At 41.5% G+C, this 14,933-nt stretch overlaps 1 protein-coding gene across 3 annotated transcripts in view; it reads left to right on the top strand.

The window, feature by feature from the left end:
* Positions 1-14,933, top strand: part of plch1 (phospholipase C, eta 1) — a 56,224-nt gene that overhangs the window by 6,738 nt on the left and 34,553 nt on the right. For 2 of the 3 annotated variants that reach the window (XM_046389353.1, XM_046389355.1), the window contains exon 2: positions 580-694. In XM_046389353.1, the coding sequence (XP_046245309.1) occupies positions 616-694 (79 nt within the window). In that variant the 5' untranslated portion in view covers positions 580-615. Of the gene's footprint in view, positions 1-579; positions 695-2,357; positions 3,418-14,933 lie in introns of those variants that run through there. The other variant, XM_046389354.1, reaches the window with a different exon arrangement.

Genomic DNA, 14,933 nt, shown 5'->3' with positions numbered 1-14,933 from the left:
ATTGCAGACTTTAGGTGCAAATCTATGCCATTCCAGAAACTGTGGAGTTACTATATATAAACCTCCAACTCAACTTTTGCTTACGTACCTCTGAAAACATGTCCCCCCCATCTTACATAACTTGTCTTCTTTGCAAATAACATAAAAATAAAATTCTCTGTAATTTTAATGACACCACTTCAGCTCTTGATGAAACTGAAGCTAATACTGCATTAGCGGAGATTGTCAGACATGGTTTTCCATTAGTAACACATCTAACTTCCCTCAGGTTTTAGTTACTGTTACCAGGAAATCCACATTTTCTAAAAACGTAGCTTGAAATACTAACCCTGCATTAATCTCCTCTCTGATTTTCCCCTCACAGTAACTCTCTGTCCAGAAAGCAATTTATTATTCCTTTTCTTTTAGCATACTGTATATCCTTCCTCCCATAAACCAGTTTTCTTCTTTTAAACTATGCACAAGACACAAGATGCATCCATTGTCATCATGTGTCATGTCATGTATTTTATCAAATTATCTTTTAGAGTAATTGGGCTCACGTTTGGACCACACAATTTAATTCTCTTCTCTTTCTAGGCCATCCAGTCCTGCTGCGTCCCTCCTCCTCTCACCATGAGCTCCTGGGTGGTGAACAGGAAAGGAGAGCCACAGTATCGCCGGCACTTCCTGACGGACAACAGCACTTTTCACGGTAAATATCAGCCACACACATACACACATTAAAGAATAATGTGATGAACACAATATATACAGTAGGTCCTCTCCGATAACTGTAATTCATCAAAGTGAACAGTAGAGGGAGACTTGTCTCCACTTCTGCACCTCAGATACTCAGGTTTTAAACTCTTTGAAACTGCTGCGAGGTACTGAATCATTAAAACCGTCCACATAACTTCATTCAGAATATTTTTTAAAAATTTTTTCAAGGACAAATTGAAAAAAAAACAAACTTTGGTATGCTAGTAGGCTGCATCACCCAACTTTTATTGCTATGGGTGATTCATACATGTTATTACTCATATGGTGGAGTCAAAAAATGATATATATATATATACATGATATTTTCCATCATTAATGATCAAGGGGTTGTGTGTATTTTTCTTCTGATTAATGTTTGCAGGCGTCAACTTGAAAGCACACCTGTTAACATCAGTATATTAGATATAATTTAACACACCAGAGAAAATTGTGCATTTTTTTTCTCCCCCTTTTCGTTCTCTTCCAAGCTGACATGATCATGATTTATGAGTTTCGAGGTGGTGGTCCTGACCGATCTACCAGACCTCGGGCTGCCTGTGTGGCTGTCACACCTACAGCAGACAGACCACTTAGAGCCTTATGTGACTTGCCACATCCAGCCGCCTGCAGACTGTTGTGGTTTTTCTGCTTGTCACTGAACGGTAGCAACAAATTAAGCGTTTCTGCTTCAGCGCTCAGCTACGGATGATGGATTGACCTGACTGACTTGACCGATCTGCTTTCTCTTTGTGTCTAGATTAGAAATGAGGATATTATCACATTAAGGGAATTTTAGCCCATTTTCTCCCTTTGTGAATACTTTATATTTCTTCAAGACAGTGCTGACTCTTCCTCCAGAATCTGTGGTTAATCATTAATTAATTTGAAAATGAATAGCCTACTGAGCAAGAAATGAGAATACATTTTCATAAAAATTGTACCATCCTCCCATCCAGCATAACATATTCTGATTCTAATCTTTAGCCTAGTTATTATATCCAATCTGCCATTATGGTTTTCAGAGGGATAAAGGGAAGAGAAACAGAACAGATTGTCTGTCCTTTGTATCTTCACCAAACTTCAGATCCTGTTGATCTCTGTCCGGATTCATCCCTTCATGTCCCTGACAGTTTGTCCTTTCTTGTCTGTCAGAACCATTTTGAGAACGTATGCCTCTCTGTTCTTTTCCCCTTTATTTTCCACATGACTTTGCTTCACTCCTCCTAGTTGTTTCCAGTCTTTTGTGACTGTCTGAGTGGCTGATGGTTTTTGTTTTGCCGTGGTACATAAATCAGTATGAGAGGGGAGTTTTGGTGGTGGGGTTGGTGAAGACTTTTTGTGATCAGGCAGGTGTGGATGAGGAGCTTTATGCATAAATCAAAGTGAGCAATCACTAGAAAGCTTCAAATACCTGCTAATACACAGAATACACAGACACACACAGACACACACACACACAGACAGCATTGAACTGAGGGTGACACGTCTGACATGTCTTTTTGTTTGTCCAGACAGAACTAATCGATTTGGTAACCTCTGACTCCCAGTGTTTGAACACAACACTGTGTATATGTGTGTGTGTGTGCGTACCTGTGTGTGCGTGTCCTTGGCTAGTCCATAATTGTCTCTTGCAATCCTAAATTAAATGGCTTTAATGTAGACCAATCAACATGACTAATCTGGGAGCTCCAAACTTTCATCAGGGAATTGACTCAGCTAGGATGATAGACTCGAGGCACACACACACACACACACACACACACACAACGTAAAAGCTACCTATTACATATTAATTGATGTTTACACAGAACCTGCACTCTTTCAGCCTCGCTTTCTCTCTCTCGGGACACAGTATGTGCACTGCACAACAGGCTTCACATTTCAAGAAGCCTATGCTGTATGTCTGAGGGATCCACGATACCTAAACTGAGACAAACACACACACAAGCACAGAGAGCGTAAAATGGGTCATAGCGCTTGCATCCCTGCGCATTGGTGACTTTTTTCTCCCGAGGATGTACACCGAGGAATAGCTGACCAAAAACAAACAAACTAACGGATGTGGCACGATTTGAGTTTGGTGGGGAATTCAAACAGTCGCCAAACAGCTGAACCAGACTGTCTGGCAAAGCTGATGAAATGTCCAAATGACCAACTCTGGTCGTTAAGCCACAGCTCTGTGCGCTATCGCTCACCCTCGCTCATTCCATGCCAGTCTTAAGCTCTTGCTTATTAACAACCACTTTCTGTCAGTCCATCGAGCGTGCGAGAAATCGGCTTATCGTTTTGCCTCTGTGTGCCTCTGTGCCGGAGAGGAGAGAGATGTGCGCGCAGGGGCTGTGGATGTGAGAGGTTTGATGGTTAGTGAATCCACGCGGCGCAGATCATACGGGCTGAGGCAGATGCTGAGGGGCAGTTTGTTCCCGGGCTCGTATTTTTTGTTTATTTTATTTTGATTTGAAAAAAGTGACATCTGATCATCATGACGCGCTTCATGTGAACGTCTTATGATCATGGAGAAATGGAATAGTCAGGCATGTTTTGATGGTTTTTCAAACCGCTTCAATCCGGAGATAAAAATGATGTCCAAAACGCATGGAGGAACCTTGTGAGAGCGACAACTCCAGTCCTAAATGGCAGAACTTGAAGTTTGCAGAAATATCAGTTTGGAAAAGGGTAAGTGATCATTTTCAAGTTTTTGTTGCCTGGTTATTCCCTCGTTCAGTCGCACATGGAGAGGAATACACGGTGTGTGCACGCATTCCTTCGGGTACCTACTAATCTTCATCCCAGACAGACAGAAGCTCATGCGTAATTTCTCCATTGCGCTTGTTGTTGGGTTGTCGCCTCACCCACACTGCTACAAACACTTGAGATATGGACTGAGGATTGTCAAGAGGCATGAATGATTCATTTTGCAGTAATTCATGTTTATCGATATTTTAGGTCCAAAACAGCAGAATGTAATTAACTGTTGTCAGGTTTTGTCAGTTTATATGAGGGCTCTGGTTGAAGAGCAGCAGTGGAGCAGCGGGAAACTGTCCCTGGTGCTGAAAATGCCCCTTTGTACTTGTCACTAGGGGGCAGAAAAGCCCCTTACTTTGTCATTTTGACGAGACTTGCTCTGTCTTCAGTAAATACAGCACATTGGTGTGGATGTGTGACCCTAACCCTTTACAATTCTGCACCCTCTTCACTGTTCGCAGAAATCAAACCGTCCCTGAGATGCTTATAGGTTCGATCACTGCAACGCCTTGGCGAGAAGATGCCTGAGAGACTGACAGAGCACACAGACTTACCACATGCCATAGCTCAGTAACAGAGGTGGATTGGATTGTCAGCAGAAACAGGAGCCTCTTGAAACCCAGACAGGGCATGTTAGCACCACACAATGTCACAGAGCTTTGGGATGCGCTTTGATGGCAAAATTGAAGCCCCAACAGTCCCTGGGCTACTAGAGCAACCCTATGCACTCCTTTTTACGCTGTCAAAAATATGGCGCATCCCTGGCACTAAGAAAGTAGGATGTGTCAAGCTGTCAGTCTTCACCCCTGCAGCGTCTGTTTTCCTTTATCTGTGTATGTGAGAGGGAGGCCCCTGCTTGCTTCAGTGGACAAGAGGGCTACCTCTTTATTCCTTCTGGAAACACTAAGACAGTTGCATGGCACCACTAGCCTTGGCTGAGAAAAAGATGCAGGGAAGAAGGTTTGGAGGAGCGTGCACGGCTGCTAATCTCCTCCCCGTGGAGGAAATAGCTTTTCCATGCAAAATGTGTTTTTCCTCATATGTCTCTCCTGATGAATCTCAGCATGCCCTCCTCCCTTTTGTCCCTGTCTCTCCCTTTCTGTCCCCCCAGGGAAGAGAAACAGCTAACAGACACCAGGGGAGGGAACATGCTCTTATCCCTTCAGATGTTCTCTTTTTTTTGTCCCATTTCTTGTTATTTTCAATCTCCTCACCTTAACACTTTATTGGAGCCGACTGTGAGCATCAGTATTGAAAGCCGTCTGGCACCGAAGGTCTGATCAAATGGTTTCTGATTTAAGTCAAAATTTCTTGACAAATTTAGGCAATTTGCTCAAAGTTAGAATTAGCATTATCGTCAGAAACCAAAGCGGGTATCGAGTATCTGATAAGGCTACTTCCTGATTTGGTCAAGGTATCAGAATAACATGGATTTTGGTGGTAAAGCTCTCCTCTCGTCTCCTCTCCTATGTGTCACATTCAATATTGTTCATCAGCCAGCTTCACGTCACTGATAACATGCGTATTTGTCTTTTCCACTTGATCCAGAAGCATGGCAATTTGCATTTTCATAGAACTTCACTGGTGACGAGTTTATCTTCCTGCACGCTGACTTAGCTGCTGCCATATCGCATTTGTTCCTGCACCAGGGAAACATTGGACGTGAGTGTGGGACATCAACCTGTAAAACCTACAGAGACTCTGAGGGCTTTCGCTGGTACGAAGCTGCAGCTGGACTGTTTGCAGATTGATTTAGAGTGCTCTATACAGCTGTGCTTGAGCGAGAAATGGAAAGCAATTATCTATAACCACTGGCTTTTATTTAATTTGCTTCCATCCCCTCAGCAGTTAATAAGCAAACTAGATACTTGGCCCACTTATTTACGTCGCCAATACTTTTAGCCTTCTCCTGCATCCCGAAATGAAGTACCGGGAAGGCAGTTATCCTTGCAAAGCTCTGTCCTTTTCAAACAGTTGAGATCAGACAGTTTGTATGGCAATATGGCTCTGCTGCCAAAGATACTGTATCTCAGTATACTCACAGTCACCCAGCCTGGCTCTGGGAGAAAGCAAGAAGAAGCTTTAACATTGCAGCAACAGTCAACATCAATATATACTGAATGCACACAAACCCCCTCTGTCACACACACACACACACACACACACACACACACACACACAGGCTTCAGTTCCCTCCTTTGATGTCAGGGCTGAACTCCTCTACTCGGGGAGCCCCCTGTAGCATCTTTGGTGAATGCATTATCATGCTGCAGTTGTCATGTGTTTATTTTTATTCCAGAGCTGCTCCACACTCTGCACCCCAGGGGGACCTGGGAACCCATTTGTAGCATTGCCGACTTGAGCGCTGCCTTGAGCGCTCTTAATTAGGCGAAGTGAGTGACTTTGAGATAAGAGCGTGTGTTACCTTCTCATTTTGCTCATCATTTCCCCCCTGTTTCCTAACCTTTCATGTCGCCAATAAGATGGTAAACCAAAATATTTCTGACACCTTCCATGCAGGTATTGTGTAATTAGTTTGCCTTAAATGGTATTTATATTTGGAATTGTCCCTCTAGATGTCAACAATTTAGACTCACTAGCATTAAGGTGCCGTCGGATGTGATGCTTTGAAGCCTTAGTAGCGAGGAAGTGCTGCCAATGTAAAGCTGCCATTTTCACCAACAGGAATGATTGTTTTCAGTCAGTTGCAGCTGGTTACCAGTGTCAGTAAGGAGTTTGTGTAGTTTTTCTTAATGTTATTCGTGTTATATAGAGGGTATAAGTATAAGCAAGAATTAGAAAATGAGAAAAAACTGAAATAAGAGTCTAGAGTTGAACCGGCAGGTCTGCATTGATTGGATTGCCTTGGCTTTGCAGGTAATTGGTTGGAAACTAGAGTACTGTGCAAAACTAAACTGTGATAAGATGATGCCAGGCAAGAGTTAAAAGGTATTACTAGTCTTCCTCGGGAAACCGTGGACTTAAGCCTAACTTGAAAACCTAATACTTTAAAGCATTAAGTTGTCTATAAACATTTCTGCCTGAGTGAGTTCATTTTCATTGGTGGTGGTGGCTGTTTAACAATGAAGACAACCAGTCCCATGAGAAAATGCTGCTTATGTCTTTTATGTCTGTTATAACTGGGAGGCCCCATGGCGGCAGAAACTGCATATTGTTCGTTGAAAGTAGCAATGTTACTCATTAGGTCGACTGATTTTTATTGGATAGCAGCAACAGAGGAGAGATGACGGGAAACGAGGGAGAAAACGATGCAATGGAAGTCCCAAACCAGGGATGCTGCGGTTCAATGTTTCCACCGCTGAGCCAAGGGGTGTCCTGTTTACATTTTCCTTGTCAGTGAATGGCAATGTGTGAATGTTGACTGTTGTCTCTCAGGAGCAAATGCACAAATAGAAATGTTGTTTACATTAAGTACCTCTCAAACCTCTCAGAGGAGACATTGGATAGTTTGATGTAGAAATCACTTTCCCACCAGCTGTTGAACTGAATTTCTCCTTTTTTTTAGAACTTCAACCAAGACGTTTTAGTTGCTTAAACTTAAGCAACTTAAACTTAAACTTAAACTCCAGCCTTAACCACAGTATGGTGCTGTAAGCTGCATGAATCAGTTTCTGTGGTAGTTTACAGTGGTCTAAATGGATGAAGTTGGAATGAAATTATAAACAGCCTGTTTTTTATTTAAGGTAAGAAGAGTTGAAGTTGGTTATGATTATTTTACATCACAAAATTTCTTGTTTTTAATTCTGTTTTGAAGAGGTTTGGGTCTTGGTTTGAGTATGTTGATTTCATGTTTTTCCTTGCAATCAGAATTGAACAATATAATATCAGACTCACAGTTTTTGGGCTGTTTTTTTTTTTTTTGGATCTTCATAAATTAGTCAGTGAATCACACTGTGGCCTGGTGTCTGGCTTCACTCCTTCCTGTGTGTGGTCTGCATGTTGTCCCTACGCTTATGCAGATTTCCTCTGACTTTCCTTCCAATGACACACTTCAGGTGGATTAGAGACTCCAGCTGTCCCACAGGTATGACTGCGAGTGTCTGTCTATCTGTGTTAGCCTTAACTGACAACTGATTCAGACTGTTTCTGTGCCCTCCACCTGAAATGCATGCTGGGTAAGTGACCCCGAACAGAAACATGCAAGGAGACAAAACGAATAAGCAAAACATCAATTTGTTATTTGTTCATAATGTATGAATGTCATGTTTAAGTAAAAATTATTGCGCACTTGGCACTTTGTCGGCCATCACGCAGGTGGAGCAGTTGATGGAATTTTGACTTTGCCAAGGCTCATTTCTGTCACAAATGTGTTGCTGCCATTTGTGCCACCATGGTGCGGCCTGATTTACACTCACATTTATCCAGAAGTCATCATCGGTCACAGAGCTGTGCGCCCGACTGAATTTATCTCATAAGCTGTTGAATGTCCTGAGAGGAGCAGTGAAGCAGGGTGGAGACTGGATGACATAACCCCAAATTCAGGAGTATATTTAAGACAAAGATGGGATTACACGAGGTTTCATTTGGGGTTCATCTTTGATTCACGCTGGCGCAGTGATATTAAATATCATGCCATCTGCTTACCTCTTTTGAAAATTGGACTCTTTTTCACTTTTGATTGATTTATCCAACATTCTTGTGACCAGTTTTAACTTAATGAACATCTGTTGTCCCACCCTCCCCTATGGTGGCTGCTAAAAACATGAAAGACCCTCTTGGTTTGGGCTACTGCTGAAACATGGTAGGGCAACATGGTGGAGCAAATATGAATATTAATTCAATTTCTGCCAATACATCCACATAAATCTTACACACTGGACCTTTAAACATGTTAGGAATGTGTCATTTTAATTAATTATTCTCCATCGTTTGTTTGTACATGTGTAACCAGTCACAACAATCAACAAAGAATAAATGTTGTCGCTGTACGTTTATGCAAACCAGGGATTATGTTGGAATTTAATGTTTCTTTACATTTTAACTTTCAATTTTATGTTGTTACAATGCTGTGCTTGAGGTCTGGTTAGGTTAAGGCACTGAAAACACTTGGTTACGGTTAGGAAAAAAAAATGTTGTGCCTTAAAATACCTGGTTTCGTTGTCACAAATGTGGCACATCCTTCAAAATATCTCCTGTTGGTTGAAGTGGTCTCAAACAGTGTTTTTTTTGCTTGGCAACCACCACATCAAGGATTCATACCAGTCACTTCATATAGATTTAGTCCGATCATGATATTACATGTTTTACAAAAATGTTGCATCTGTGACAGAACAAATCTGCTGCAGAAACCTTCAGTTGACTGAGCTGACTGGGCTGCCAATACTCAAGCAGCCGCAGGAACAATTAACATCAGCTGGCTGTTTAATCTAACAATTACATCACATTTGGGACTTTTCTCTTTTCATTTCATCGCTTTCTGCATTGTTCATTACTGTGCTAATGCATTGGATCCAGTTTCTATTCTGTGTTGCTCCAATGCTGACCTTCCAAACTGCAAATTTTGCTGGTTACCCCTGCAAATTTTGCTCTCATCTGCACCCTATTTTAGGAAAAGCTCCATGGGGTTTCCATCAAAGTGAAATCAGAATCTCTTTTTATTATTAATTAGGTCTGTTTTGTTTCTCTTGAAGTGCCAGGTTTTCCCGACTGGCTGTTTGAAATAGAAGAGCATTTTGTCTAAGATGGACAGATGTGCTGTTGTTGACTCTTCCTGTAGCACACACACACATCCCAAATGTCAGCCCATTAAACCTTACTTTTAGTAGTGGGTTATCATGAATGTTATGTCATCGTTCTTATCTCGCATCCTACTGGTTGACCTCAGTGAACTCAGCTCATATGCAGAGTGACACATCTGCTACAATCTCTCCGTCCCCGCTACTCTTCGTAATCACTCCGTAAACCGCACAACAATAGTGGAGATGTTGAATGCTGAATCTAAATCCGTCCACATCGAAGCACATCCAAAGCCACGGCAGCAGCAGAGGAGAAATGTGCAAACATCAGAGAGGGTTGGGAGTGGAAAACAGATGACCAGGAGACAGGTGGAAACGCATGTGTGTGTGTGTGTGTGCGTTCAGAGGGAAGTCCGTCAGTTGAAGGTGCCGCTGCAGATCAGAGAACAGCATAGAGGAGGATGAACAGCAGGAGTTTTGGAGGGATTGTTTGTTGTCTGGAGTGTGGAGGCTTTCTGTCTGAAGCCAGTCTGTAGTGTCCGTCAAGCCGGATGTGAGGAAAACCAAAAGTGTTTCTTTTCACCCAGAGAGTTTTTCAGCTACAGGTGGAGCTTTGTGTGTGTGTGTGTGTGTTGTATACAGGGAATGAGTTGAGAAGGACTCACACAGGCTCTTCATTTATCTGCCGTGAAAATGGAGGAAATTTGTTCTTCTTTTTTTGGTCCCACTGGGTTATCTGCTCATAAAGTACGATCCAACTTTATTTATGGGCCAGCTGAAAAGTCGGCGGTGTTAACTGTGGCGACGCTCCTTGCGCGTAATGTCTACCATATTGGCGGAACTGTGGCTGTACCACAGAAATGCAGACTTACACAAACTGGTAAGTTACTCTATGATGTCTTTGCGTGTGTGTGAGAGAATCTAGACACAATAATGCAGTGTGCCAGATGAAGAAAAAAACAAATGTAAGGGACAGTCTTTTTTCCAGTGCATTTTCCACTTAAATGTCTTGCTTGAGAACCTTGTGTTTTTCTTTCTGTGCAGGTTGTCTTGTACAGCCTAAATGTGTGTATTTGGGACAACATATTTCACATTGAACATATTGCTTACTGTTGCTATTTATAGCACAGGAAACGAGCAGGAGCTCATGTTTATGTATCATGGCATCCCCAGGATGATCGAATTGGTCACTTTCTGCTAAGTTTGAACGTGAAGGAAGCTTGTCTTAACGAGCTGTTCCTCATTACACGCAGGAGAAGACTTGTGGACACTCCTGTGGACAGCCAGTAAGCCCTAACTAAATCACGTCTTGATTAAATTTCATCACACAAAACAAAGCTTCAGGTCATGAGAGCTAACAGGAGGTAACAGAGCAGTAAGTGAAAAATGACATCCATTCAGACATTTTTATTTTGCTGTGATTGCTGATCCTGCTGTGTTTCATCAACAGTCAAATGGGCTTGGATAGTTTGGGTGGTGGAGCCTTGTGTCACATGAATAGTGCATGAAGGATCAGGCAGATGCTGCTGAATATGAATTTATGTAGTTATGAATAAATTATAATAAATCTTCGGACTGTGGTCCAATCCAGTCGTCACCCTCACGCCAAATCTTATCAGAGATCTCATGCAGGGCTCTTCAAGAACTGAAATATTAGCCCTAACTGATGATGAACTCGTAGAAATGAGGCTGCACGGAGGGCTTTGAGGAATCATGCTGCGATTGAAAATGACAGTTATGATTGAAAATGATGAATGAAAACTGCTGTTGATTCTGCTCGTAGTCTTGCCAGCCTGACCTTTATTGTATGGATCTAAGTGAGGACAGGCTTTGTTCATCAGGCTATCACAGAGGCCTCTCTATCTCCTAGCCCATTAAAATATATTTGAATTGGGCTTCTGTGGCAAGACAAAGCTTTGATCTGCTCTCTCTGCTCTGCGCCGACAGAGCTGATGAGTTTTTACACATGCACATATATGCACGACCATGAACACAAACAAGCTGGTGAAGGTAGACGCAAGGTAGACAAGAAAAGGGAGTCAAAAGTAGAGGCTAGACAGAGAAAAAAAGATGCTTTACATATTTTTTGGGGTCTTCTGTTACCTAATCACTTCTTCCACCTGGTGGAGTTGCACGGGTGTCTTTCTGAATTCTTCTCTGTAAGGTTGCAAGGAGACGACTGGTAAAGCACCAACACTGCAGCCACTGACGGCAAAGAATGAAGATTAGCACTTTTGTGCAGTTGTAACCCGTACATAAATGCCACTTTTAAGAAGACATTGAAATATTTTTTTTTTCTGAGATGTCCAACAAGATGGATGCTAGAATCACAAGTTCAAACTATTACTGTAAATTTAAATATTCCTGCTCAGGCGGTTTGATCATTAATGCATGCAGGGAAAAACGGACAAGAGATGGGAGCAAAGATGTGAAGGCTACTGATTATTTTATCCATCAAAGGTCTTTTGAGAGCCACTTACATTAGTTCTCATCTTTGATTACCAGGCAGCTCTGCACTCCCAGGCTAACTCTTCACCTTCACCCTTTTAGGTTTGAGATTCAACTCTTCATTGTCCATACTGATGGAAAGAAAATTGACTGGCTGCAGGAATGTCGTGGACAAACAGGGATAGATAGACACCTGGACAATACTGGAAAAAATGGAAGGAGAACCTACAATATGGAGTTTGCGGTGCAATTTTAGATTGTGTTTTGTTACAAAGAAAACAGACAAATAGACTATAAGTTGATACGTGTTAGTCTCGGCTCTCTGTTTCTGGAGAGTTGCCTCATGTTGACTGTTGAGCAAGATGAAGGAAAATGCAGACTTATGTAATCTCTTTTAGCTCTATCTTGTGAAACACATCTAAATGCCTCTTGGAAAAACACTTTTACATATTTATAGTCCAAGGGAATTGTGGGAGAATGGACTTGTATGCCACAGTGATGATTCTCTTTGGGCTTGGTTTATGGTGTTAAATATCTAAGAACTGGAGAAGCGTTGCAGGAAGCTTGTCCGGTCTGAGTCCTGGATTTTGTAGTCTGAAATAGTTTTAGATTGAAGGCCCAAAAGAACATGCCTGCTACTCGGAGCAGAGACTGTGGATGTGATCAACACTCCAGCGAAACCACATTTGACAGTGACCGCCACTGAATTCCCTCGTTAATAAAGCTTTGAATTTCAGAGGTGTCTGTGCGAGATAAATAATGCAGAACGGCCTGCTTTCTCGTTTCTGATTAATTCTTTTCTCGAGTATCACCGTGTCATCAGTGTCTTATTATTTTCTGTAGCTTTGAAGAGTTCTCACAACAATATACAGAACTTGCTCACACATTATGATGAGAAATGAGCGAGGAAAAGTTAACTTTTAACTTACTTTATACTGTTATTTTGTTAAATGATGTACAGAATTTCATCAGTGAAGAAGTAATGTTACAGTTTAGCATTTTTTATGATCTGCTGTCATCTGAAAGAATCGTTGGCGCCTGACATCATTGAAAAGGGCAACAGACTGTAGCTGCAGTTTTCAAGTTGCACTAATCAATACTTTCATATTAAGAATGATTTAAATTAACGTGACAGGGTCCTCAGAGAAATGTCACTAGACTGTAGTTTTCCTCAGCCTTGTGGAGCTTTCTAGCACCTTTATTGACATTTATGTTTCACTCTCATTGCTCTAATATGTCAGTGTTGTACAGAACGTCCTTACACCAGGACATACATTTGATTCATTTGATTGATTGTGATTCAGACAAAACAAAGACTTGAGAATTTTATTTACAGCTGCTCTTTTTGGTTTGGACATAGTGGCTTTACAGATCATGTCGGATGTTCAGTAACCCCTTCTACTCAACATAAATTCAAGCACAAGAGCTGAGATATGCTTGAAAAGTGACCGTTGCAAAACATTAATCTTGGCCAAAACCTAATCTTACCAGGTCTGTATATCACTTTAGAACAGACTCATTCCTATTGCCTGGACTCGTTCCTATTGCCTGGACTCCGCTTCTTTGAATTTGCACAACCTTGCAACAGACTTTTGATTTACCTTGGCCATGAGCTGGCAAGCCTCCAACAGGGCTGCGTTAGTGTGTTAGAGGTGAGATCCTGTGGGAAGCAGAGTTTACTGTTTTATTTACATGGCTGCTACTTGGCTGCTTGCTTCTTCCTTTCACGTACTCCGCTGTGCTGTCAACATGGCAGGTTGCATGATTATTGCATTCTTGATTTGTCTCACATTGGGAGCACACAGGGCTCAAGTTCATGTGCTTACACTTGTATGTGTGTGTATGTGTGTTTGTGTATTTGTGTATGATACTTTCCCTTGAGTGAGCATGTACGACCCAAAGAGCTCACTTAATATTGGGAGCAAAATTTGTGTCATTGCTAAGCCTGTCCTCGAGGTAGAGAGCCTGTTAACAAGCACTCTGCTCAGCCTGTGGTCTGTTACATACACTTAAATATATGTTTTGGCTCCGTGGCAGGTTTGACTTTAGTTGCCTTCAAAGAAAATCCCATGTCCTTTCAGAATATCCATTTTTATATTTTTGTGAATAAATGTTTTTGTGCTTCTGTATTCCAAGTGCCCTACAGCTTAAGAACATTTTTCTGTTTTTTCCAAGAGGACATTAGACTGTTACAGTTTGCAGTTTTAAACCCTGCAGACTTTATTCATTTTGTCGCCTCACACGTTTTGTTTACAACAGATCATTTAGCTTTTACTCAGCTCAACAAATGAGACACTTTTTGTCTCGACTGGAAAAAAGGGTATATTCCCAGTAGAAAAACTGCAGTGGCTTATTTAAACCATTTACATTTATAGGTTACTGTATACAGTCTGTAGCAGGCGTGTGTCCATTTAGAACTTTGCAAGCAGTGTTGTGATCAGGTATTGTGTAATGGATCAATGCAGCATCATTAGACTCTGAATTTCTTCAATGAATGAAATGGATGAATGAAATATTGTGCAATAAAGGGGTGCTGCACTGATTTTACATAGACCGGTTTACCTGCCTTGGCAGTATAACAGTTATATAATGTCTTCTGTTGCTCTTTATCCAGGTTATTTTTGGGTTAATAGACAAGGAATCTGTTACAGTCTACTGCATAAGAGTCTGGAAGAAACAAGAAGGAAGAGTTTAATAAAGGGATGTTATTAAAAAGCATCATGGAAAGTCCCAGCTGTTTTGGACCTTCATACAACTCAGTCTCCACAGCTTTGATTTTCATCTTTCCTATTTTTAATCTCTTAGTCTCTTGTGTCTCCTCTCGCTTTACATAAGTTCAAGTATGATATTAAAGCTCTAAAGGACCCATTAAATATAATGATGATGTATCATTCCTTTAGGGAAAGTGTGATTACTTCTGAGTGTTGAAGGCTGGCCATACTGTCCTCAAAGGTTTGTGTAACAATTATTACATCTAATCAATAATTGTCCACACAGGCATGAGCTTTCTTTCACCTTTATCTGAGGTAGAAGGCCGCAAATTTACCAGTCAGGATACAAAGAAGCAGCGTGCACTCACTTGAGGAGAGTCTTTCCTTGATGGAGGACTTTACAATCATCTGGCCAACTGAAGAGTCCTTAAGAAAGTCCCTGAGCTCTTAGCAGAGAGGAGGCTGTAAAGCTGACAGCGCAATTAAGACACTTTTTGCCGTTGCTGTAGTAGTCACAGTGTGTTGGCTGTTACTTTGATGTCATAATTGTTGTGGAGCGTTTTCTCCATTGTGACTGGCCAAAGTGCTTTTA

Source organism: Scatophagus argus, chromosome 5, assembly GCF_020382885.2.
Source record: "Scatophagus argus isolate fScaArg1 chromosome 5, fScaArg1.pri, whole genome shotgun sequence".
In the NCBI taxonomy this organism is placed as follows: Eukaryota; Metazoa; Chordata; class Actinopteri; family Scatophagidae; genus Scatophagus; species Scatophagus argus.
Note: the sequence above shows the minus strand (reverse complement) of the source record. Positions and strands in the feature narration are given on the sequence as shown.